Raw genomic sequence first — 23446 nt, 5'->3', positions numbered from 1 at the left:
GTCCAGGCTAAAAACATTCCTCTGTGATAGAGCTTATAGTTAGGGCTGGCTCAGGTAACTGAACCATTTTATAGCTATGCTTAAAAAGTTTCTTTCTTATCTCCTCTCCCCTCCTCTCCTCTTTTTATCTGTTATACTGAGTAGTCTGGCCTTTGTGTCTGACACTCTCTCTGTGTCTTCACAGATTTCTCCAGAGCTCCACCCACCAGCACCAACCTTCACCTGCAGCACCTCCCTCCCTGCGCTTCTACTCTGCCTGCAGTCCCTGCTCATCAACCAACCTGCTGCTTTCCCAGCCTGCCCACCATCAGCCTCCGTCAGCTCTCCCCTGCCTGAACATTCCCCATCTATCCCATATCTCATGTTGTTAACTGCTTTCCTGCCTGTACAACATCCACTGCACGTCTGCCCGTCCTGGGTGAGGGATCCCCCTCTGCTGCTCGCCCTCAGGTTTCTCCCAGTGTTTCCCTGTTAATGATTTCTTCTGGGAGTTTTTCCTGAGTCGATGTGAGGGTCGAAGGGCAGAGGATATTGCTATGATGTTATGTAAAGCCTTTTGAAACTTCTTGTAAAAATGGGCTATACAAATAAAGTTGTCTTGTCAATGTGTCTCAGGTGATTCACCATGATGACAGAGCCAGGTGAGCCGCAGGAGTGTTTCCTCGAGCTCTCTGCCCACTCCACACCTAAACAGGTGAAAAAAGAAACAAAACAGAGAAATACATTTTCAAGAAACAAGTTACTAAACAAGAACATGAAATGTGGCATTATTTCCTGTGTCCACAGGGAGGGGAAGGTGGGCAGTTCCAGAGCCAAGGTCAGAGCTCATTGGCGGAGGACTCGACGAGTCACCTGTCATCAAGTAGTCGGATCGCTCGTTCTCCAGCCAGAAACCCACTGAGCTTCAGGACGATGCAGACCAAAGTGACTTTGCTGGATGGCACGCTGTTCACCTGCACTGTGGAGGTGAGCAGTGTTGTATATGAGTCATGAACTTCGAGTCCAAGTCCAGTTTCGAGTTCCCAGTGTTCAAGTCAAGTCAAAGTCATCAAAGAAAAATTTGAGTTGAGTCCAATCCAAAGAAATTATTGTATAATTATTATACAATATTGAACTTAACATAGATATAAAATATCTTAGGTCAAATTACTGTGGTATATTACATAAAATAAAAAATATGAGGACTCGTCATCGAACCCAGTTAATGCACCAATCCGAGTCCAAGTCCTTAAAATTAAAGCTGAAGTTGGAATCGAGTCTGGATCTTGGACAAGTACTACAAGCCTGGAGGTGAGACAGGTGAGGGCAGGTGTCAGACAGTCAGACAGAAATACATTTTGTGAGGTGATTTTCAGTTGGAGGAATTCAATCACACATTCATGTTAGACACAGAAAAATTATTGATTAGGTGATCACATATCATCTCTGGTTTTATTGCCACCTGTGTCAGTTTGACCTCCATAGAAGAGTTTTTGAGGACAGGACATAGATGTGCTTAAATATTCTTGTTCTCCCATGTGTACTATGTCGATGAGATCAGCTACAAGAGACACACCAGAGTCCTACAAACATCAGACATTATCAAACACAACCTTACGGGGACTGACCAAACAGGAAGATCACAAATTTCTACATGTACACATCCTCCACTGCAGAGCTGACTCAAACCACCACAAAGACTCAAACCCACCACAAAAACCATCCTCAGGAGGACTTTTATAGTTGACCGTGAGGTGTTCACTAGTACCAGTAAATTACACGTTACTTAAAGAATTAATATTTTTTCTTCATGTATTTTAAAAAAGTTTCTTTCTGATACAAAACATTTACACTTCGCTCTCCTTGAGTAGAAACGTGCTCGTGGTCTTCAGCTGTTTGAGAAGGTCTGTGAACACATCAACCTGCTGGAGAGAGACTACTTTGGTTTGTCCTTCAGAGATGCTGACAACAACAAGGTACCTGTCTGTCTGTCTCTCTGTTGGTTTACCTGTTCGTCAGTTTGCACACACACATTTTGAATCCTTCAATCTTGTTTCCCTGCCTGACCTTTACTCTTGTCTTGTAGAACTGGTTGGATCCAGCGAAGGAGATGAAAAAGCAGATTCGAGGTCAGTGACTCTGCCTGCTCTGTCTTGGTTAGGATTGGTTAGTTTTTGACTGGTTCACTGGTTAGTTAACTGTCTGTCTTTCCGTCTGTCTTTCAGGTGTTCCCTGGAATTTCTCTTTTAACATCAAGTTTTACCCTCCTGATCCCGCCCAGCTCTCCGAGGACATCACCAGGTGTGTTCACTCACCTGAAGTTCAAACTGTCATAGGTTTTTTCACAAGTTTGTACACCTGAGGAAGGCGATGTCTTCCTGTCTGTCTGCAGGTATTTCCTGTGTCTCCAGCTCAGACAGGATATCGTTTCTGGTCGTCTTCCGTGTTCGTTTGCCACTCACACCGTCCTTGGCTCCTACACTGTCCAATCAGAGCTGGGAGACTATGATCCAGGTACTGGTACTGCAATGCACTTGTCTGACCTGTCTAACTCGATGTGTGTTTTCTTGAAATCGAATAAAGATGATTCACATGTGTTTCTTATTTCCAGGTAGCCTACTCCTAATAGATTATGTATGAGTATTAACCAACTTTGGTTATTTGAGTCTCTGATAATCTTTTATGATTAACATTCCATTGTGTAATGACTCCAGTGAGTTTCTATTTAATGATGTTTGCATCTAGTCATAATCATATTGTCATAATGTTAGTTTAGCTGTTATAAGTGGAATGTGTAGAAGGTTTGAATGTTTGAGTTACAGTAATCATGTTTAGTATGTTTATGATTGTGATCATTCATATATTCATTACATTACACTTCCTTTAGCAGACACTTTTATCCAAAGCAACTTACAGAATCACAAGTTTCAGTACGTTCAGTACATTCACAAATTCTGCAAGTTATAATATGTAATACCCAGTGCATTACACAACCTGCCTGAGTCTCCATAGTCTAAAGTAAAGCAAAGATTGATTTATCTCCACTGAACGATGTTCAACTGTAAAAGATTCTCTGCGGAAAAACATTGCAGTCAAAGGTTACAGCCTTGTGTCATGAGACACAATGAAACTTGATTGTCTGGACAAACCTGTCTGTCTCAAGTGACCTGTCTGTGTGTGACCACCTGTCTCTCTTTCTCTTAGATGAGTGTGGATCTGATTATGTTAAGGAACTCAGTTTTGCCCCAAATCAAACAAGAGAAATGGAGGAGAAGATCATGGAGCTACACAAAACTTACAGGTTCTGCATGTTTATCATTCAATAAAATGACATTTAAATTATAAAAAAACTGAAACAAAACTCAGCCAACATGTGATCGTGTGTTCAGGGGGATGACACCAGCTGAGGCAGAGATGCACTTCCTGGAAAACGTAAAGAAACTTTCCATGTATGGAGTTGACCTTCATCATGCAAAGGTAACAGACAGAACATGAACATGTTACTGTCACTTTAGCCTGATGGTTAGCCTGACAGTTTAGCCTACCGAGTTAGTTTCCCGCTATTAGTTACCACAGTAACTCATCTTGAGCTGTCTTGAATTAGATTTATGAAACTGAGTCAACTATGAAATGAGTCAGACTAACCAAAATGAGGCTGGTTTATTTGGTAAACTCACTTTATGTAAGCAGCTGCTGCTGTTGTTTGGCATTATTAGCACTGCAGTAGAGAAAAACACTAAAAACACTATTATGCCTGTATAGTACAACATGATGTTTTATATAAATAGCCTTATTACCTCTGTAGTCCTGCAGTGTTCAGTCAAACAGTCAATATATTTGTGAACAACTGGACTTGTAATGTAATTGTTAGAGACAGATAAATTCTTTTAATCGGCTATGCATATATGTTTACCTTTATTTACCTTTAAATGAGTATTAAAAACCACACAGAGTGTAGTGTGAGGACATCAAGGCAACAAGCTGCTCAATCATGAATACATGACCCACTTCCTGTCCACAATCAATCATCTTACTGAGTGTGTGTGTGTGTGTGTGTGTGTGTGTGTGTGTGTGTTGGTTAGTTTTCAGGGTGACAGTAATGATTTTTCCATCATGGCTCTTTTCCATTAGAGTGCAGCTTCACTGATCTGATTCTGGTTCAGATCCACTTTATGTCAGTCAGCAGCAGTTCTGACAGGACCCATGAAGACCTGATTGCACTGATCACAGATCAGTCACACAGCACAATCACATACTGGAAGGACTCTGGTGTTTGATTTTGCTTAGTAGTTGAATAAAAATAAGTTGGATAAAAACAGATTTTTTTTTCTTTTACTGAGGAGACAGGATGCAGGTGAACAGAAATCGGAGGAGGAGGATGAGGAGACAGTTTCAGAATAAATGAGACAATATAATTATGACTTCAATGAGTCTTTGCCTGTATGGGTTTTCTCCGGGTACTCCGGCCTCCTCCCACAATCCCAAAAACATGCACATCAGGTTAATTGGCTGCTCTACTTTGCCTCGAGGTGTGAGCGTGTGGTTGTCTCTCTTTGCGTCAGTCCTGCGATTGACTGGCGACCAGTCCAGGGTGAACGGCGCCTAGTCAGCTGGGATAGGCTCTACCCCCCAACATGGCATGCATAATGGCGGTTTTGACAACTTCATAACTTCATCTGTCACAACAGAAGTGACGACTTGTCTCCATATCAACGTTATGTCTAGATGTGTTCTTACTGTGATAAGAATTAGTTTGTAAAATACAGCTAAAATTCAAAGACACCTGAGTAAATACAGGGGCAACACATCCCCACTGTGAACAAATGACCAAAATATTTTTATATCCTACTCTGTGACTTGAGCTTTAATTTCAGGTGAATCAGAGGTGACTGTGAAAAGACAAAATTCTAGTGAGTTTTATTTTGTTTATGTCTCATTTTAATGAAGTGTGTTTTAAGATGATTTACCAAGGCAGCTGAGCTCGTCTCAGCTCAGTAAAAGAGAGAAACTTGAGTGCAGAAGGTTAGGGTTAAACATGTGTGTGAAGCCTCCATGTTTTACAATCTGTAGCTTCTCAGCAGCAATGTTCACATCTGGGCCTTTGCGGTCCACCTCAGGATCACTGGTTTGGATGTTGTTGAGCTTCAATTCATTAAGCTCTCTGTCACATATGACACAAGTCTGGACAGAGTAGTGATTCACTTTGCTCTGCTCCCATCTGGTTGCAGATATTCAACACTTAGATGATGTTTTAGCAGAAATTTTCTCCCCTCTGAAATTTCTGTTGTAGGCAGAAAACACCAGCATTAACATCTGATCATATGTGTATGTCACAGTATTGTTAGTTTTGATATCTGTCAGTGGTGTAGTAAATATTCTCGTTTAGAACAGCTGTTCTTCTTTTCTATCTTTTTGTTCTGTCTGTCTGCCTGCCTGTCTGTCTGTCTGTCTGAATGGAGTAGATGATAGGAAGCCGCTTTGATTGCTTGTCTTCAACTAAGTCAGAGGTAAGACTGTTTCCTGTGTGTGCAGGCTTGGTTTGTGTGGTCATGGTAACACCCTTGTGTCTTTGTTGTGAATGTCACCAATCAGTGTTTCATTTATTTATTCTATGCTTCTATTTATCTCGGAAAAAGAATAAATATTGATGCTGTACTTTCATTTTGAGTCAACTATGTTTGTATTTTGTTTTGTAACAGGTCAGCTATACAGTTAGACATTTTCGTATGTATGAAACATACAAAAGTATCTGTGGTGTGTACTAAAAAAAGAGTTATAACAAGTAACTATGGTAGCCAATCAAGAGAGAGAGATTGTCACCTGATATTCAGAAAATATTTTTTGTGCCCATTTTGGTTTTATCACTGTGAATGAAACAAAACAAACTGCAGGATGCTGACGGACTGCAGACCAAACTCAGATGTGATCTGTGCTTTGTTTGTGTTTTGTCGTAGGAAAAAGAGGAAATACAAGAATAATCCATGAAGTGACCTGAACTGTCTAAAATACTCTCAGGTTTCATTATGGTGCCTGTTGGGAAAAAAGACCTAAAACAGGTTCATTTCGGTCATTTGTGAGTCCACAGTGTGTGTGTGCCTGTTTCTCTGTGTGTGCAGGACTCGGAGGGTGTGGCCATCATGCTTGGTGTATGCAGCAGCGGCCTGTTGGTCTACAGAGACCGACTGAGGATCAACAGATTCTCATGGCCGAAGATCCTGAAGATCTCCTACAAAAGGAATAACTTCTACATCAAGATCCGACCTGGAGAGGTGACACATGCCTCGTCACCACAAAAGAGCTCAGATGTGACACCCTGAACCGTTTGAACAGTTCTTGATCAGGTTTATCAGTGAATGTTGAGAGACTGTCAGACAGGACAAACATGTTCCAAATCTGAATGCTGCTGCTGGTCTGTGTGAACTCTGTTCATCAGCTTAAACCTCAAAATGTAAAAAGCCTGTGTGACTTGATGATGGCACTGAAGAAAAAACAATACACAATAACTTAGTGTGTTGTACTGAACCCGTAGTTTTCTGATTAGTATATTCACAAACATCCAAAAAAAATCAACATAACTAATATGAATAGAAATGAAAATGAAAATATAAAATAGCTGGAAACATTAAGTACAGCTGTCAGTTATATGTCAGTGATCCGTCGGTTCATCTCCAACCAGAGTCTTTATCACTGTCTCCAGTTTGACCAGTTTGAGTCTACAATCGGTTTCAAGCTGCTGAACCACAGAGCAGCTAAAAGACTGTGGAAGGTCTGTGTGGAGCATCACTCCTTCTTCAGGTCAGTCAGCATGAGATGTGTTTAATTTCATGATGTGATGTGTTCAAGGCCATGATGTGATACATTTAAAGGAGCAACTTAGAAAACAGAATTTGAACCACCAGTGTAGCCAAACTACACTCGAGGGCAGGCATCTGCCTTGACTGGTTGGGTTGGGAGAGAGAGAGACAGAGACAGACTGAGAGAGAGAGACAGAGACGAGAAAGACAGAGACAGACTGAGAGAGAGAGTTGAATGTGAGGAGGAGAATTTTAAAGGCAGCCAGTGTAGAGAAGCCACTACAAGAGAAATATGACCTCTAACATGAGTTTTTGTCAGTACACATCTTTTTGAGACAGAATGTGCCTAATTTTTGCAATATTGCGAAGGTAAAAGAAGGCAAAAATTTGAGCTTTGTTTGAGTTAAAGGACATGTCCTGATTAAAAATAACTCCCAAATTTCTTACAATGGGAATGGTCACCAAGATAATGCCATCCAAGGTAGCTGTAGCACTAAATAATTTGTGTCTAAGGTGTTTAGGGCCCAGCACAATAACTCCAGTTTTGTCTGAGTTTAGAAGTAGAAAATTGCAAGTCATTCAGGTTTTTATGTCTTTAAGGCATGTCTGAAGTTTGGTTAGCTGATTGGCTTCATCTGGTTTCATTGATGTCATCTGAACTTGGGGTACTCCATGACTAACTTTTACGTGTATGTGAGTTCATCACTAACATGAATGAACTGATTTCAATCTGATAAATAAGACTGAAACCAGCTTAATGCAGTTTCTTTAATGCCAATTAAGTGTTCCAATCTGTTTAATAAAATATCATGATCAACAGTATCAAATGCACCACTGAGGTCTAACAATATGAGTACAGAGACAAGACTCATCTGATGCAAGTAAAAGATCATGTGTGACTTTGACCAGCGCCGTCTCTGTGCTATGATGAGCTCTAAAAACCAGACTATAAATCCTCAAATAAATTACTATTATGTAGCTGACAAGCAACTGCTTTCTCAAGGATCTTAGAGGGATAGGGAAAGTTAAGTATCAGTCTACAGAGTCAGCCAAAATAATGTATACACACATCAGGAAAAAAGGGTAATGCCATCTGTTGGGGAAACATCATACAACAGTACACAATATTATCGTAATTTGATCAAACTTCACAAGAGGTATCTGTATGAATAGAGGTACTTATACAAATTAAATATTTATGCATGTTTTTCTTTTCCTGATGTGTATATGAATTATTTTCGCTGACTCTGTATAATTGCCCAAAACCTCTGGATCAACAGTAGGCTTTTTGAGGAGAGGTTTGACACACTTTAAAGGACTGGGGTACATAGCCTGTTATTAAAGACAGATTGATCGTGTCTAATAAAGAGGTGCGAAGTAAGGGTAAGCTTTCTTTGAGCAGCTTGTTGGTTTAGATGAAGAGATCAGTGAGTTTAGTTGGTGAAAGTCAATGGAAGAAAAGCAGTCTAAATAATTATCTGGTCCTACAGCTGTTTCCAAGGCTTCTATGTTTGAAGGTAGATCAATGAATTCTTTCCATTTTTTGTGCATCTTGCTTTAATTTGCAAATCTCAGAGTTGTACCGTGTTGCTAATCTCTTTTGCTTTATAATTTTCTTTTTTGGGGGGACAATAGAGTATTGAAGTGTTGTTCTCAATCTTTTATCGGACCAAAACAATGGTCAAAAAGACTATTAAATGCTTTCAATGCCACATGTCAGAACAAAGTTGAGTTTGTGATTAAGTATCACCGGAATTGTTTCTCCACAGTGATGAGAAGTCACATGACATGACACAATTACACATGACCTCTCATGATCCATCTATTTTCTTCCGCTTCGTTCGGAACCGGGTCGCGGGAGCAGTAGCTTGAGCAGGGATGCCCAGACTTCCCTTTCCCCAGATCCAGCTCTTCCGGGTGGACCCCAAGGCATTCACAAGCCAGCTGAGTGATATAGTCCCTCCAGCATGTCCTGGGTCTTTCTCTGGGCCTCCTCCCAGTGGGGCATGCCCGGAACACCTCTCCTGGAAGGCGTCCAGGGGGCAAACAAGAGGAGCCACCTCAACTGGCTCCTCTTGATGTGGAGGAGCAGCGGCTCTACTCCGAGCTCCTCCTGGGTGACAGAGCTCCTCACCCTATCCCTAAGGGAGCACCCCGCCACCCTGCGAAGGAAGCTCATTTTGGCCGCTTGTATCCGAGATCTCGTTCTTTCGGTCATGACCCAAAGTTCATGACCATAGGTGAGGGCAGGAACGTAGATTGACTGGTAAATTGAGACCTTCACCTTACGGCTCACCTCTCATGATTAAATTTGAAATAATGGAAAATGAGAACACGTGGAACTACATAAAAAGCAACATAAGGTTAGAAGATAATTTAATGCAGAATGCAGAAAATAATTTGGTGTGTCATGAGGCAACATGGCGTCATGTCACATCACAGTAATCACAGCTCGACACAACAAAGTCTGACATCTTGTGATGTGATGTAACATGATATCATGTGACATGAAGTAACATGACATACCATAAAAGAACATATGATGAGACATGACCTGATCTGACAGCTGTCTGTTCCACCTCCCCTGCCTCTCTGTCTCTCAGATTGATGTCTCCAGAGGAGACCCCTAAGAAGTTGCTGTCTCTGGGTTCAAAGTTTCGATACAGCGGTCGGACTCAGATTCAGAGTCGCAGAGCCAGTGCTCAGATCTCCAGACCCCCACCGCATTTCCCACGATGCATCAGCAAGAGGAACATGCTGAGCCGCAGCCTGGATGGAGGTACACATACTGATTACAGCACTGCTGGTCCTGGAGGTAGTTCTAGTATTTGTATTTGCCTGTGTTGGTACATGTCTTCTTTGAAGGAGTCCTTGTCCCACTGATATTGCTGATCTCAGTGCCAGTACTAATACTGGTCTTAGTATCAGTCATAATGGTCCTAGTAGGAATAGTCATAGTCTCTGTGGTAGTAGTCCTTGTAGTAGTAATTCGTAGTATTCGTAGTAAGTCATAGAATTAAGAATCACTTTATTGACAGTATATATATTTTTACATACACACACTGAATTTGTCTTCTGCATTTGACCCATCCTTGGTTGAACACACATGCAACACCCAGCAAATTACATGCAGTGAAACACACAGGCTGCATCAAGCACCCGGGGAGCAAATTGGGGGTTAAGTGCCTTGCTCAAGGGCACCAGCCAGCTAATGGGGGGGGGCATTTTTTTTTCGCATTAATCACTCCACCACACCCAAATTTTTCCTGCCCGTCTGGTGGGGGAATCAAACCAGTGACCCTCCAATCGCAAGTCGCTTCTCCAACCTCTTGACCATAGTTCCTGTTCCCAGCAGTCACTGTATCAGAAATATGGGTCCCAGTAATTGTATTCCTGGTAGTAGTAGAAGTAGTACTGGTTCTGATTTTTGCTCTACTTTCCAGTAATAATTGTTCTGGTCCCAATACTGATAGTATTGTTCCTTGGAGTAGCCGTGGTACTGGTGCTGATCATAATGGTCCTGAACTCAAAGGTAATAGTGGACCCACTAGGTGTTGTACTAGGTGTTGGCAGTTCAGGTTTTTGTATTCATCTTCAGCGCTATGATTGGTCTCATATGTCTTGGACTTGTTGGTGCACTTGTCCCTGTATATTTCTAGTCATAGTACTTGTGGTTCTGGTTTCAGTAGTATCAGTCCTACTGGTCTCAGAGGTAGCAGTAGGAGATTTCAGGTTCAGCATTCCTGATATGTCAGTTCTGTTTCTGTGCATGTTGGTGACCAGAGTTTTTGATTGGTCCTCAGCTTCAAGGACCACGTCGTCTCTGATTGGCTCTCCAGCCATCACAATGTCCCCCAAATCCAACGGTGGTACACACACAGGTAGAGCCTATTACTGCAGTAGTACTGTAGTAATACTGCTCTCTGATTTGCTTTAGCTTTGAATGCTTCAGTTCGTTCACCTTGTCAGAGAATGCTGTGTTCTGATTGGCTGGAGCGGTCTGCTTCATTCGGACTCAATGATAATTAGCTGTATTCATTTCTGCCCAATCAGCTTGTTTGCTTCTGTTTATGTAATCATGCAGTCAGATCTCCGCCCTGTGACCAATAACATGATCAGGCAGAATTTAACTGGATGTAACAGGTTACACAGGTTACACTGGTATATGGACAAAAGTATTGGGACAGATCTAATACAGGTGTGGTATGGGGCTGTTCCTCAGGGTTTGGGCTCGGCCCCTGACTTCCAGTGAAGGAAAATCTTAATTCTTCAGCATACCAATACATTTTGGACAATGCTATGCTTCCAACTTTGTGGCAACAGTTTGTTGAAGGCCCTTTTCTATTCCAGCATGACTGTGCCCCAGTGCACAAAGCAAAGCTCCATAAAGACAAGGTTGGATGAGTTTGGTGTGGAAGAACTTGACTGGCCCACACAGAGCCCTGACCTCAACCCCATCCAACACCTTTGGGATGAACTGGAACGGAGATTGTGAGCCAGGCCTTTTGGTCCAACATCAGTGTGTGACCTCACAAATGCTCTACTGCATGAATGGGCACAAAATCCCACAGAAACATTGCAACAAGTTGTGGAAAGCCTTCACAGAAGAGTGGAAGCTCTTATAGCTGCAAAGCTATAGAAAATGGTGTCATTAAAATCCCTTTTGGTAGTAACCAGGTGTCCCAATACTTTTGTCTGCACAGTGTATGGCACACACAGGTAAAGTCGAAGCTCTCGCACCTTGTCTGGTGGATGGGACTTCGCTGTTACATATCCTGATTTGGCTCTTGTCGACTTTTATTGTTGTTCCTCTTTGAGCTTAACAGGAAGGAGGTCTGACTCTTGAAAACCCATGCATAAACATTGTTGTTTTATAAGCATTTTCTTTAATGCTTTTAACTTCAATAACGAGCAGTGAATTGTCAGGTCTCATACAGTATTAGAAAAATATATTAATAATTATACAACAACAGATCAAGGCTTCATGGTGGTTCTGAATGCTGACTGGCTGATTGGCCTAGGCTGCCGGGCATGCCCCCTGAGCTATGATTGGCTAAACTTGCCGTTGCCATGGTAACAAGCAGCCGTGATGTTTTGCTGCTAAACAAGAGAATATACCGTGTAGCTTTTGCTGCTGTAGTTGATGGCTGTATGGTGTGTGTGTTTGTGTATAGATATGGGGGCAGGGTTGTACGGAGCATCTAAATTCATCGCTGTCAGTGACCTAATCACTACAGTAACACCTGAGAGGAGGACAGAGGAGAGGAGGGCAGAGCAAGGTAAAGAAAACAACCAACCAGAAGAGAAACATTTAAGCAGGTGACTGAAACTATCTCACATCTCCTGCTGTCTCATCTCATCTCTGTTTCTTGTCTCCTAGTTGAAGAGGTGCTGGTGTTGGAGGAGGAAGTGCAACAGAGGGTGGAGGTGGATGAAGAGGAGATGCAGAAAGATGAGGAAGAGCAGGAGGAGAAGGAGGGGACCAGAGAAACAGTGGTTTCTCAGCAGAGTCCTCTGACTCCTCAGAAACAGGACACCAAGGTAACAAGCATTTGTCTCACCAGCCTGTTTGCTGACTTGAAACTCTTTCTTTGACAAATACAAGTTTTCATCTGATCCCTGTACATTGTGGACTGTGTGGGCTTTCAGTGTCAGTAAATAAAAAATCTTGTGAACAAAGTGATATGTTTGGTGTGAAATTATTGATGATGTTGACTTCCTGTCAGACTGAGGATGTGTTTTTTGTGTTTTTAGACCGACCTGACTGATACAGCCCTGGAGGGAGACCTGACAGAGGTACTGCTGATCTGATCTAAAGTGGAACTGCTTTCAGACTGCAGCATCGGTTGGCCTTTAATAAGTGATCAGCTCATCAACAGGTTATGGTTTAAAATAGATTAAGTGGTGAGCTACATAAAGCTAAATGGTCTCATGAACACTGAGTGTATCGTTTCTGAGGGGATCACCAGACTTAAGCTGATGCTTCTCTGCAGGAGTACATGTGAATCATTCAACTCAAATCAATAAAATCAGCTGCTGTATCATTTCCCCTGCTGTAGTTTCTGTGGATGAAATCAGTGGAAAGCACCTTAATAGTTAAATTAGATTTTGAGTTTGGGGAAATTATTGTAACCTGAACCTGTCTGTCTGTCTGCCTGTCTGTCAGTCTGATCAGGATGAAGACTTGAAAACTCAGGTGAGACTGAAATCAGTCTTATTGATTTCAAGATGTTCTCTCCTCAGAGACTCAGAATTTGTGTTGGTGTTGATCTTCAGGAGACATTGGCGAGTCCAGAGGAGGACCCTAAACCTGAGAGCACCATCAGTGCTCTCAGACGCTCCTTCTTAGAGGGAGGAGCAGCAGCAGGAGGAGGAGGGATGACTGAGTGGGAGAAACGGCTTGCCTCCTCACCCTTACGACGTGTTGATGATGCCCCAATGATTGAGCCACTGGAGCCTGATGAGGTGAGGAGACTGATCATCTGTGTTTATGAAACACACTGGCATCTGCTGATGACAGGTCCTCCCACACACATGATATCAGACAGTCAACTAACCATAGACACTCCACTGTCCTGCTGTTATTACAGAAAGTGAACTAACCACAGATCTGTGGATTTATGGGATATGGTGTTTATGACACATGAGAAACAGCCACATGTTGTCCAGAGTTCGTAGTGGTGTGAGAAATGTCAGTGGAATTTTAAATGAAGTTTTCTTATTTCTGAAGCAGAATCAGATGTTCAGAGTTTGACAATCTATGGATCATCTGTTTGTCTGTCCGGCTGTCTGCTTGTCTGTCTGTCTGTCTCTCAGGCCTTCCCACTGGACAGCAGCTCAACAGTGGTAGGTCCACTGAGTAGTTGTTGAATCAAACCTTGCTGATGTTATTGACCTCACTGTTCATGTTTGGTCAGTCAGTGAGTCTGTGTGTGTGTTTGATGTTGCTCACCTGTGCACTCCAGGAGAGCGGGTTCAATACATACCAAGCTCGCCCTCAACCAATCAGAGAGAAGAGCTACACTGTGGGGCGAAGCTACTACACCTCCTCTGGCAGGGTTGTGACCATGACAACTAGTGATGACAGCTCTGATTTTACCATGACAAAAGGAAGCACTGACACAGGCAGGGAGGTCAGAATCATCCCGCTGTCCACCGCTGATAATATCAACACTGGGGGACCATTAATCACAATTCGTGAGGTGAGGACACCAACCTCGCCATTGGAACCCCTGCCTGGCGCCTGTGACAATGTCAGTGATGTCATCAGTGGGGATGACACCAGACGAAGTGGAGTCATAAGTCTGGACATCCATGGTGGCAAAGCCTCTGTGATCTCACCATTAAATCCACTCATTCCTCCTGAATCCCCTCTGGACGAGCTAAACCTGAGCCCGTCTCCCTTGCTATGTCACCTGGCAGACAGGACATCTCCCTCCAAGGCCAGAGTGGTACGCTGACTGGGTGATTGGCTGGTTGGTGGTCAGCATGGAAATGAGCATGAGGAGTAAACACAGCAACACATTAAACCCCTGCAGCACTAAAACAGAAAATGTGGCTGAACAATGGCTCATCTGAGCCTATTCAAACTGAACACCTCAGCTCCAAAGATCTGCAGAGTGCTGATAAACCTGGCAGGAGATCAAGTGTGACATGTCGGTCGTCTCAATATTTTCAGTACTTGAATTCTGAGACAAAGTAGGAAAGAGTTGTAGTGTTTTTCTTTGACATATTTCATTAGGTCATCGTCAGAGTCCACAGAAAAGCACTTCAATCTTCAGTCTCCCTGTTCTACTATTTGAACATTATTTCTGTGAATCAGTGTGGAGCTGCAGTCTTCAGTTTAAATTCCTCTCAGCTTCTCCCTTCATCGACTCCCTGATGCCATTTTGTTTCTCTTCCCTCTGTGATCAAAATGGTACAGAGAGAACATCAGAGTTTCGTGTTTTTATTTGACCCTGTTTATTGGGTTCATCACTGGTTTTTGAAATGCTGTTGGTGGTGGAGGGCGCTTATTTCTGTTTTGCTGCTCTTCCCTTCATGCCAGTCGAATGCTTGTTTTGACTGGTTGCTTTGGCTTTCTGTTGCTTTTCTACTTCTTGAGGCCTTCAAGAAACCTTAAGTTCAGTCCTGAAAACTTTAACTTGCAGTGTCTAAAAACTGCAGCTGTAACCTTTAATCTGTAATCATTCATATCTTTGTTTTTACAACAAGAGGCAATGAATCAGAATCATGTGACAGAGACTTGGAAGTCATGAAGATAAGATTAACAAGTAAAACTGAAAGCTGCTAACAGATCAGCACATATCTCACCTGGACTGGGACATATGATTGCTCTATCTTGTTTTGGGTCTGCTCCAGGGTCTCATGGCAAACCTCCAAAGGTAAAAGCCTCATATGTATATTGATCACATGCTCAGTATGCCACTTGACTTGGCTCTTTTTGATGCAAAGGAGCATCAAAAGGAGCCCATTATTTCTGTCAATAAAATTCATGACTATAGGTGAGGATTGGAACATAAATCAACTGGTAACGATTTTCTTGGCTGCAAATAGCTGAATGATTTGATGAAGTCAAGAGAACCACATCATCTGGGGTTAGGGTTAGTCAGAGCATCCTTTCCAGCCTATTGGATTAAACGTTTCCAGGGAGGCTGTTCAGTATAATTTCGAAAATGGGAACCTCCACTCCCCTTGAGTCAACAAATGGTTTGTCATAGCTTCCTTGAAGCCAAGTGAAAGTCATTCAGAATCAGAATCAAAATCAGCTTTATTGGCCAGCTTACGTTCACCAGGTGAATGCCTGGAAGCGCAGTGGATAATCCCCTCTTCCTTAATTCCACCAGCACTCCTGCTTGTGCATCTGCATTTCTGACGAATTCCATGGAGAACCGCGATGCCACAAAGGTACGGTGTCGCTGACACAGAGAGCTGAACCCCAATGCAGAGTCAAAAAAGCAGGAGGAGAGGCAGAGGTCCAAACTAATAGTCTTTAATTAATATCAGCAAAACTCAAAAAAGCTCACACTTACTGTGGCATGGAATCATGGAAACTATGGCAACAAAATCATGGAACAAGAAAATCATGGCATGAGGACAAAAAACAATCCTACAAAGAGTGACAGGGAAGATGAGGACTAAATAGACATGATAATGAGAGACAGGTGAAACACATTAGGGGAGGAGAAAACAATCATGATAAACCAAAGCAAAGCTACATGAAAAAGAGACATAGGGGAAGTGACGTTTTCAAAATAAAACAGGACATGACAAAACTTGAACATAACACATGGAAACAAATACACATGACAAGACAAACATGAAACATGGCACACAGACTCAAAAGACAAAAGACAAAATACAAGGCGTGACACGCGGCACCTCCAACCAGGATTTCTGCATAGCTAGCTGGATTTGTGAAAACTGGAGAAAAAGTTCCTATGCAGGACTGCCCGATGTTTAAAAGTTCCTCTCTGGTGAAAGTTATTGGTGGGGCAGATAACGTAATAAATGCATAAAAATAAGTACTAGAGAGCGAAGCACCGAGGTCGCCATCTTGATGTTCTTTGATGTACGTATATTTATACTATGTATATGGACTTTTTGCATCTCACTATTTAGCGTTTTTTATTCTCTTTTCTTGTGTATGTCTGCCGCACCGGATACCAACACAAATTCCTCGTAGATGGAACCTACCTGGCAATAAAAGCTTTTCTGATTCTGATTCTGATCCTGATAAAGTTTCTGGGGGTTTGATCAGACCTCCATTCATTCTCCAGCTCATTTATTTCCACCAGAATTGATCTGTGACCAGACATGAACCACATCATGTAAAGTTTCTGCTGCATTCAGATGCTTTTCAAGATTCAAGAGTCTTTATTGTCATTATGCAAGTATAATGAAATTTTGTAATTCTCGTCTCGGCTCAAATGCACACACATAAATAGCAGCAAAAATTTAAAACGAACAGTCAAGAAAAATAAGAAAAATATAAAGATATAAAACACAAGGTAAAGTAAATAAAGTGCACTTAGTGCCAGTCTATGGTGTACTGTGAGTGTTTGATTGTGTGTGTGTGTGTGTGTGTGTGTGTGTGTGTGAAGGTGTGTGTGTATGTGGCTGGGGGGGGGAGTCCTCTATGGGGATGGGATGTGAGTGTTTCACTGCAGGGGGGCTATTGCTTTTACAGCTCTGGGGAAGAAGCTGTCCCTGAGTCCAGTTTGTGCTTGTTTTAATGCTCCTGTACTGCTTTCCTGATGGAAGCGGTACAAATAGTTTGTTGCTGGGGTGGGTGGGATCACACTAACCCATCAGAGGTGGTTTAAAAATCAACGTGTTTCTTCATCCAAACCCTATTTTGTAGTTTTGTTGCTGCTGTGTTTCATCACTTTCTGTATGTTCCTGCTTCCTTTCTTTTGTCTTATGCTGTGTTGACAGATCAGGACCTTCATCACAATACTATCACAGTTCTCTGTGTACCACACCTCTCCCCTGAAGGCAGCAGTAATTATTACTGTTGTATACATTTATTTATCAACTTGAAAATGTAAAACCTGTGAAACCTTACTTCCTCACTTACTCACTGTAGTTTGCCAGAAAACAAAAAACACTGGATAGTAATTCTGCAATTACTAATAAATCTACACTCCACATCCTGTCAAACCATGCCCTGTTTGGCCACACCCTCTGCATGGCTGCAGCCTGGCTGTCAGTTTCTATTGACAATTTAAAACAAATATTCTCATTTATTTTTATGTCATTACTTAAATTGCTGCAGAAATCAAAGTTGCAGTTCAAATGTTTCAAAGTTTCTGCCTCTTTTTTAACTGCATGTTTTTCTGATCTTTGTTTGTGTGTGTGTGTTTGTCTTTGTGCAGCCTAAACCAACATTTGATGAAATGTCTCCTGAGCTGACAGCTCTACTGAAGTCAGCCAGAGAACAAAACACCTTCAGAGAACACAACCTGCAGAAGGTGTCTGTCTGTCTGTCTACCTGTCTGTCTGTCTGTCTCAAGTCTTGGTTTCAGTATCATTTAAAATGGTGAAATTTTGCAGATAGAATGATCCATTTCAATGGAATAACCTCAATCAGTGGATTTCTAAGCAGTTGTGCAGTACATACGCACAAGTAGCTTTTATAGACTTTGACACAGAAATTCTTTGACGAAGAGCTGATGTCTGAGTGAACAGCAAGCTGGGAGTCCAAAATGTTGTAGGCCGGGCGTAACAAATTCTTTATTCAATTTAATAGATGAAATATCCTGATAGAAGAAAATGTCCTAGTATGTTCACAACTGGCTAGCTGTTAACTGTTCAGATACATCAGGTCACAAATCTCCTCGAGAGTGGTCATAATGTCATATGCACATTGTGCATCGCAATCTTGTTTTAGCCATTTAAAAACCTGAGAACAATGATGAACTCTCAAGCTGAATGTGTAGCTTGTTCTGGCATTTTCATCCTACTTGCAGGATAAACTGTGTTATGACACGAAAGGTGGGATACTTTGTGTGTTTAGTTCAGGTGAATATGAAATTGGTAAGATTATCAAAAAAAACCCAAAAGTGTCTTTTTACTTTATGGGTTTTGAATTTCTAGTCATTCTCACACAATAAATCTGTTACAGCAACTCTAATGGAACTAAGGTTAACAACGCTGCTTTCCCATCGTCCTTGACACATATGTTTAGATACTAAGATTGGCATGCAAATTCAAAAGCATATTGTTAGAAAAATAAATCTGTCCCTTTCCTTTGTTGTCCCTTTCCTCTCAAACTTTCTGTTGCAGACATCAGAGAAAGTGGAGACGATCTTTTTGATGACAGAGTCATGTGACCTGGACCAACCAATGGCAGACAAGCTTCAGGTAGCAACAGAAAATCTTGTGGGCTCGCCCCCTAGTAACACCCCGCCCCCTCCACCCGGGGCCAGCACGACACATACTGATGATGTCAGAAGAACAGAAGAATGGGCCAGTGATGTTGACAGTAATGCTAATGACAGCCAGACTAAAAATCCTGCAAACAAGCATGAGGTCAGTGATGATGATGTCAGTGATGATGAGCCAAGCAGCCAGGCAAGTGATGATGATGATGTTAGTGATGCTAGTGAAGGTGCTATTAGCGTGTTAGCGCAGGCAGCAGTGGAGGAAGCCATGGAGGCTGCAGTTAGACAGGCTCAGATCCCAGAATCTAATGATATTAATCAGGATAGCATTAATATTAACTTTCCAGTTAGCCACAGTGAGCAGGGGCCAAGTTGCATGGAGGCTAACAACAGCCCCAGCAACAGATCTGGGTCTCTTCTGCGGTCACGACCTGCTGGGAGTCTATCTCAGCGCTGCCAAGATGATGAGGACTCTGATGACTCTGAAGAGAATGAGGGAAGGTGGCAGTTCAGCGAAAATCTACCCCGCCTCACCTCCAGATGTTCCTCCTGCTTGGCCACAGCCATTCAGACACAGCCATTCGACCACAATGATGAAAATAATGACGAGTCTGAACCTCTGCAAGAGGTAACACAAGAGACAAAAATCTGACCAAGTTTAACCTTCCCCAGCAATGCCTGTCCCAGTGAAATCAACTCCACTGAATACCACTTCAGTGATACTCGTTCTAGCGGCACCCACTCCAGTGACCCTTGTGCTAATAGAACCTTCCTCAGTAGCCCCTCTCCTGGTGAAACCTGCCCCAGTAACAACTCTCCCAGTGAAATCAACTCCACTGAAAGCCACTCCACTAATTCCTGTCCCCATCTGCTTAAGACAGTGCAACAAACTTGTTGACTGTAGAGAGTAGAAACAGATGAAATGTAATTTAAGTAAATATTAAATTAAGTAAATATTAAAAAATAAAGCCTAATCAGGAAGTTTGTTTGGGTTAATGTATCGTGTAAATATTCCCCTTTTACTGTCAGGAGGTTCCAGTGATGAGGAAGACTCTCACATATGAAGCTCCAGGGGTGAGGACAATATAAAACCAGCTTCTGTTACATAGGCAAACACATCTCAATACAAAATCAATAATATTTCAGAGTACTGATTAAATTACACATTTTAATTTGTGTTTATTTTAGAGCCAAGAGGATGCAGATCCTCCTGCAGGTTTGCTGCTGAGCTCCCAGACCTTCACTGCAGAGACCTCCAACACCACCACCACCACACACATCTCTAAGGTTACACACACTATGTTGGTGGATTTATTCAAAATCCAGAAGTGATGTTTCATTTGATTAAATTCTACTGCGTGTCTGCCTTTCTCTGTCTCTGACTTTTCTTCAGATGGTAAAAGGAGGAATTTCAGAAACCAGAATCGAGAAGAGAATTGTGATTTCTGGAGACACAGAAATTGACCATGACCAGGTAAATATCTAACTCTTCACAATTTCATTGATTGACCCCTAAATTAACACTGAAATAATGAAACAAACTGGATTAAAAGTGAATAGATCTGCATTAACCTTTGACAGATTTACACAGACCTAGGTTAACACGAGACAGATTTGGTCAGACCACACCAGGGCCTGATGTGCCTGGTTAATCTTGATGTTGAGAAGGACCAGGACCTGTTCCTCACACAGGTTCTGACTCTCATATCTCTCTTGAAGGCTCTGGCAGCGGCGCTCAGAGAGGCACGGCGGCAGCATCCTGAGCTGTCTGTCACACGTGTCGTTGTCCATAAAGAAACAGAGGTGTCTCCTGATCATGTGATTGATTAGTGACATCAAAGGTAACAGGAAGGGTCAGACCCTGCCCCTACAGCTGGAGTCTAAGGCTAGATACTGATTGGCTGTCTGGTGCATGGCAGCATTCATAGTGTTGCAGTAACTGCATGGTTTACACAAGTCTTCATGTTCAGAAACATGTTCAACACCACCTTCTGTTCCATTTTGCCAGTTTTGTTGAGACTAAATGAAAACTGAATGACTGAATGGGGCTTAGAGGTTCTGAATGATTTGTGAAAAGGCAGAAAGAGAAGATAATCTTCTGATTGGTAAATGTGTGGGAGGATCAACAGAGGGCAGGAACTATGGTGCCTATGAGTAGAATACAGCTCCAGGACCAGAACCTGCCTGTGGATCATCTCAGTCCATTCCACAATGTCCTCAAAGAGAAAGGATCCCCAAAAAATCCAATAAAAGAAAGCACTATGCTAATCAATCTTAAGGCAAATGATTACAGTGGGTCTGTACTGACATTCAACTTTATTCCAACAGAGGATGCTGATTACTTTAAATTGCACTCTTGCTCAAAGGAGAAAAGTTGACTCTTAACTTTTTATTTTTAACCAAGAGTGGACAAATAAGTATTTCGACATGAGTGAAGGTTCAATGGCAATATGCTTGATATTCCAAGAGAGTATCACAGTGTTCAAGGAATACATTGAACACAAAGGTGTTAAAATTTTATGCTCAATTTAAGAGATACCCTCATCCCTCCCTGCTTGTCATCACTTACTGTTAGATTGTTTCCCTGTAGGAAATGGATCCCAAAAACTGAAGAAATCTTCAGTAAGTGTAAAGGAGGAAATAAACAGCCATTTGCTGTCTGATCAGCAATCAGCAATTTAGTCAAGTGGAGCACTGATGAGTCATCAGTTTCTCAGCTCAATGAAACTTTTAATATGTCTGCAACAAAAAGGCGTCACCAGACATTAAATTAATGCTGCATTAACATGTTATTATTGTCGGTCCTTTGAAGTACTAAATTATTTTATAGCACAAATGAAGGTGTTTGATCCAGCTTCCGTTTTTATGTTGACTCCACAAACGTTCAGGAACTAGAAGCACAATTTAAAAACTGGATCCACATCTGCAGTTTATCTCTACTGGACAGACTCAGAGGACAGAGGAGAGGACAGTGGTCACATTAACATGCTATGCTGTGCTAACACTCTGCTTTGAAGCTTGCTGTGCTTTGCTAACATCCTAATTAACACGAGCATAGTTTTCCTGGCTAGCTTAGCTCAGCCTGTCACTGTGTGAATAGACAGCTGATGGAAAAGTGTTGAGCTGCTCTGTCTGGTGGTCACATTCAGTTTTAGCCTGAAAAATGGAGCTAATTAATCTGACATTACAGCTGAGATTCAGTAGGCTCTTTACTCTCACTCTCTGTGTGACAGTAGACCAACATAGAGTTTGGATTTGGAGGACATGTGCATTGAATCAGATCAAAAAATGATTAATAAAAAGTTTATACTTTTACTTAAATACAATCTCAATCCAATGTTACTCAAATCAAATTTGTAAGTACAGCTAAAATGTGGAAGTTTTTTCAGTCAATTATTTAATTTTTTCGACTGTTTTTCAAGTTAGGAATGTCACCGCCAGAGGACGGCTCTGTTCCTCAGGATTTATAAAACAGGATTTTATTGAGTTTCACTTCTGAAGAGATGTCTTGTTAATTTGTTATTCCCCCAGTATTTTATGTAACCATAAAGATCCAGATTTATGACATAAGACCATCAAATAATCAATTAATAAATAAAAAATCTTTCTCTTCCAGGACTGACTGAAACTTGTAACATGGGAGTTATATTCCAAACTACAGAGGTACTAGAGTTACCACAATATTTGCAGCGACGCCCAGTGGACATTAATGGAACTGAGAATTTACACACAGACACACAGACACTAACACACACGCATGCACACATACTCACACTTACGCACACACACACTCACGCATGCATGTACATGTCTAGGTACACAGCAGCACCTGTCTGTCTGACTGGGTGGTGGGGCAGGTGTTTGGTTTAGCTTTATCAGCTAGTGCTGGTTTGACTGTATTATTACATTTAGTCGAAAGGCCTTGTGGTTTTGTTTTCAGTCACATTTGAGATAAGGAATGAATGTCCTGTAAGAGAATAAAATATTTATACAACAGAGACAGGTGAAAGACAGACGGGGGCGCTGTTGTGAAGCCATCAATACGTTCCCATAGCAACCAAACAACTAGAGTCTGTCAACCTCAGATGAACTTTCACCATGAATTAACATCAAGACTTGACCCATTGCTGCATTTCCTCCTTCTTGAACAAGTCCTGCCCCCACAAACACATGACACCCTGACAGATTAAAGCAAATGTCTGATTGGTTGGTTGACTCAAGTGTATTTTCTCCTGATTGTGTATGATGAGAGAGAGCAGCTTTATGAAACATCCAGCAAACCGTTCGCATCACATCTGACAGATCTGTATTAATAACAACTTCTTACACCTGGTGCGGTCACCTGACACTAGCCTGTCTCACCCGGTCAAAAACTGGATCTTTTATTCTAACAGTCTGGTGCAAACTGTTTACTGTCTGAAATGTAATACAGCATGATTGCTAACACTTTAATCACTCACTATATAGTAGCTATAATTCAGCCCTGTATTTACCCATTGAGCAATAGTAATGTAATTTTCTCATTTCCCCACAGAGACCATTATGATGAATTATTTTACTTATTTGTTTATGTATTTATTGGTTTCTGTGTTTGTTCATTTATTTATTTCTGTGTGCGTAAAATCCAGACCAAATCACCCTTCTCCCCGGTGTCATATTACTGACCACTTCCACTAGTATTATGTTGCATAAATTCTACTTTATTTTCTTCATGTTAGTTTCAAACTTACTGTTTCTTTACCCACTAAACTCAAATAAAATGATAAATTCTTGACCTGATTTTCTGTC

General features: G+C 41.8%; 1 protein-coding gene across 4 annotated transcripts; it reads left to right on the top strand.

Annotated features, from left to right (window-relative positions):
- Window positions 1–354: 354 nt before the first annotated feature.
- On the top strand, window positions 355–23430 carry epb41l3a (erythrocyte membrane protein band 4.1-like 3a). Of its 4 annotated transcripts, XM_046371151.1 has the most exons (24): window positions 355–418; window positions 616–694; window positions 787–966; window positions 1851–1955; window positions 2066–2108; window positions 2205–2280; window positions 2372–2493; window positions 3184–3280; window positions 3369–3456; window positions 6096–6248; window positions 6677–6774; window positions 9377–9552; window positions 11948–12052; window positions 12154–12314; window positions 12528–12569; window positions 12940–12969; window positions 13050–13238; window positions 17651–17746; window positions 18561–19286; window positions 19688–19732; window positions 19847–19945; window positions 20052–20132; window positions 20378–20499; window positions 22275–23430. In XM_046371151.1, exons 2-23 carry the CDS (start codon window positions 626–628, stop codon window positions 20486–20488), a joined length of 2892 nt encoding a protein of 963 aa, XP_046227107.1. In that variant the 5' UTR covers window positions 355–418; window positions 616–625; the 3' UTR covers window positions 20489–20499; window positions 22275–23430. The 4 variants fall into 4 exon arrangements, with proteins under 4 accessions (XP_046227107.1, XP_046227109.1, XP_046227106.1 ...); XM_046371153.1 differs by lacking the exon at window positions 12940–12969 and having other exon boundaries at window positions 13017–13238; window positions 18561–18638; XM_046371150.1 differs by lacking the exon at window positions 12940–12969 and having other exon boundaries at window positions 13017–13238.
- Window positions 23431–23446: the final 16 nt, after the last annotated feature.

Source organism: Scatophagus argus, chromosome 18 (assembly GCF_020382885.2).
Source record: "Scatophagus argus isolate fScaArg1 chromosome 18, fScaArg1.pri, whole genome shotgun sequence".
Taxonomy (NCBI): domain Eukaryota; kingdom Metazoa; phylum Chordata; class Actinopteri; family Scatophagidae; genus Scatophagus; species Scatophagus argus.
The sequence above is the reverse complement of the archived record's forward strand: the minus strand, read 5'-3'. Positions and strand labels throughout refer to the sequence as shown.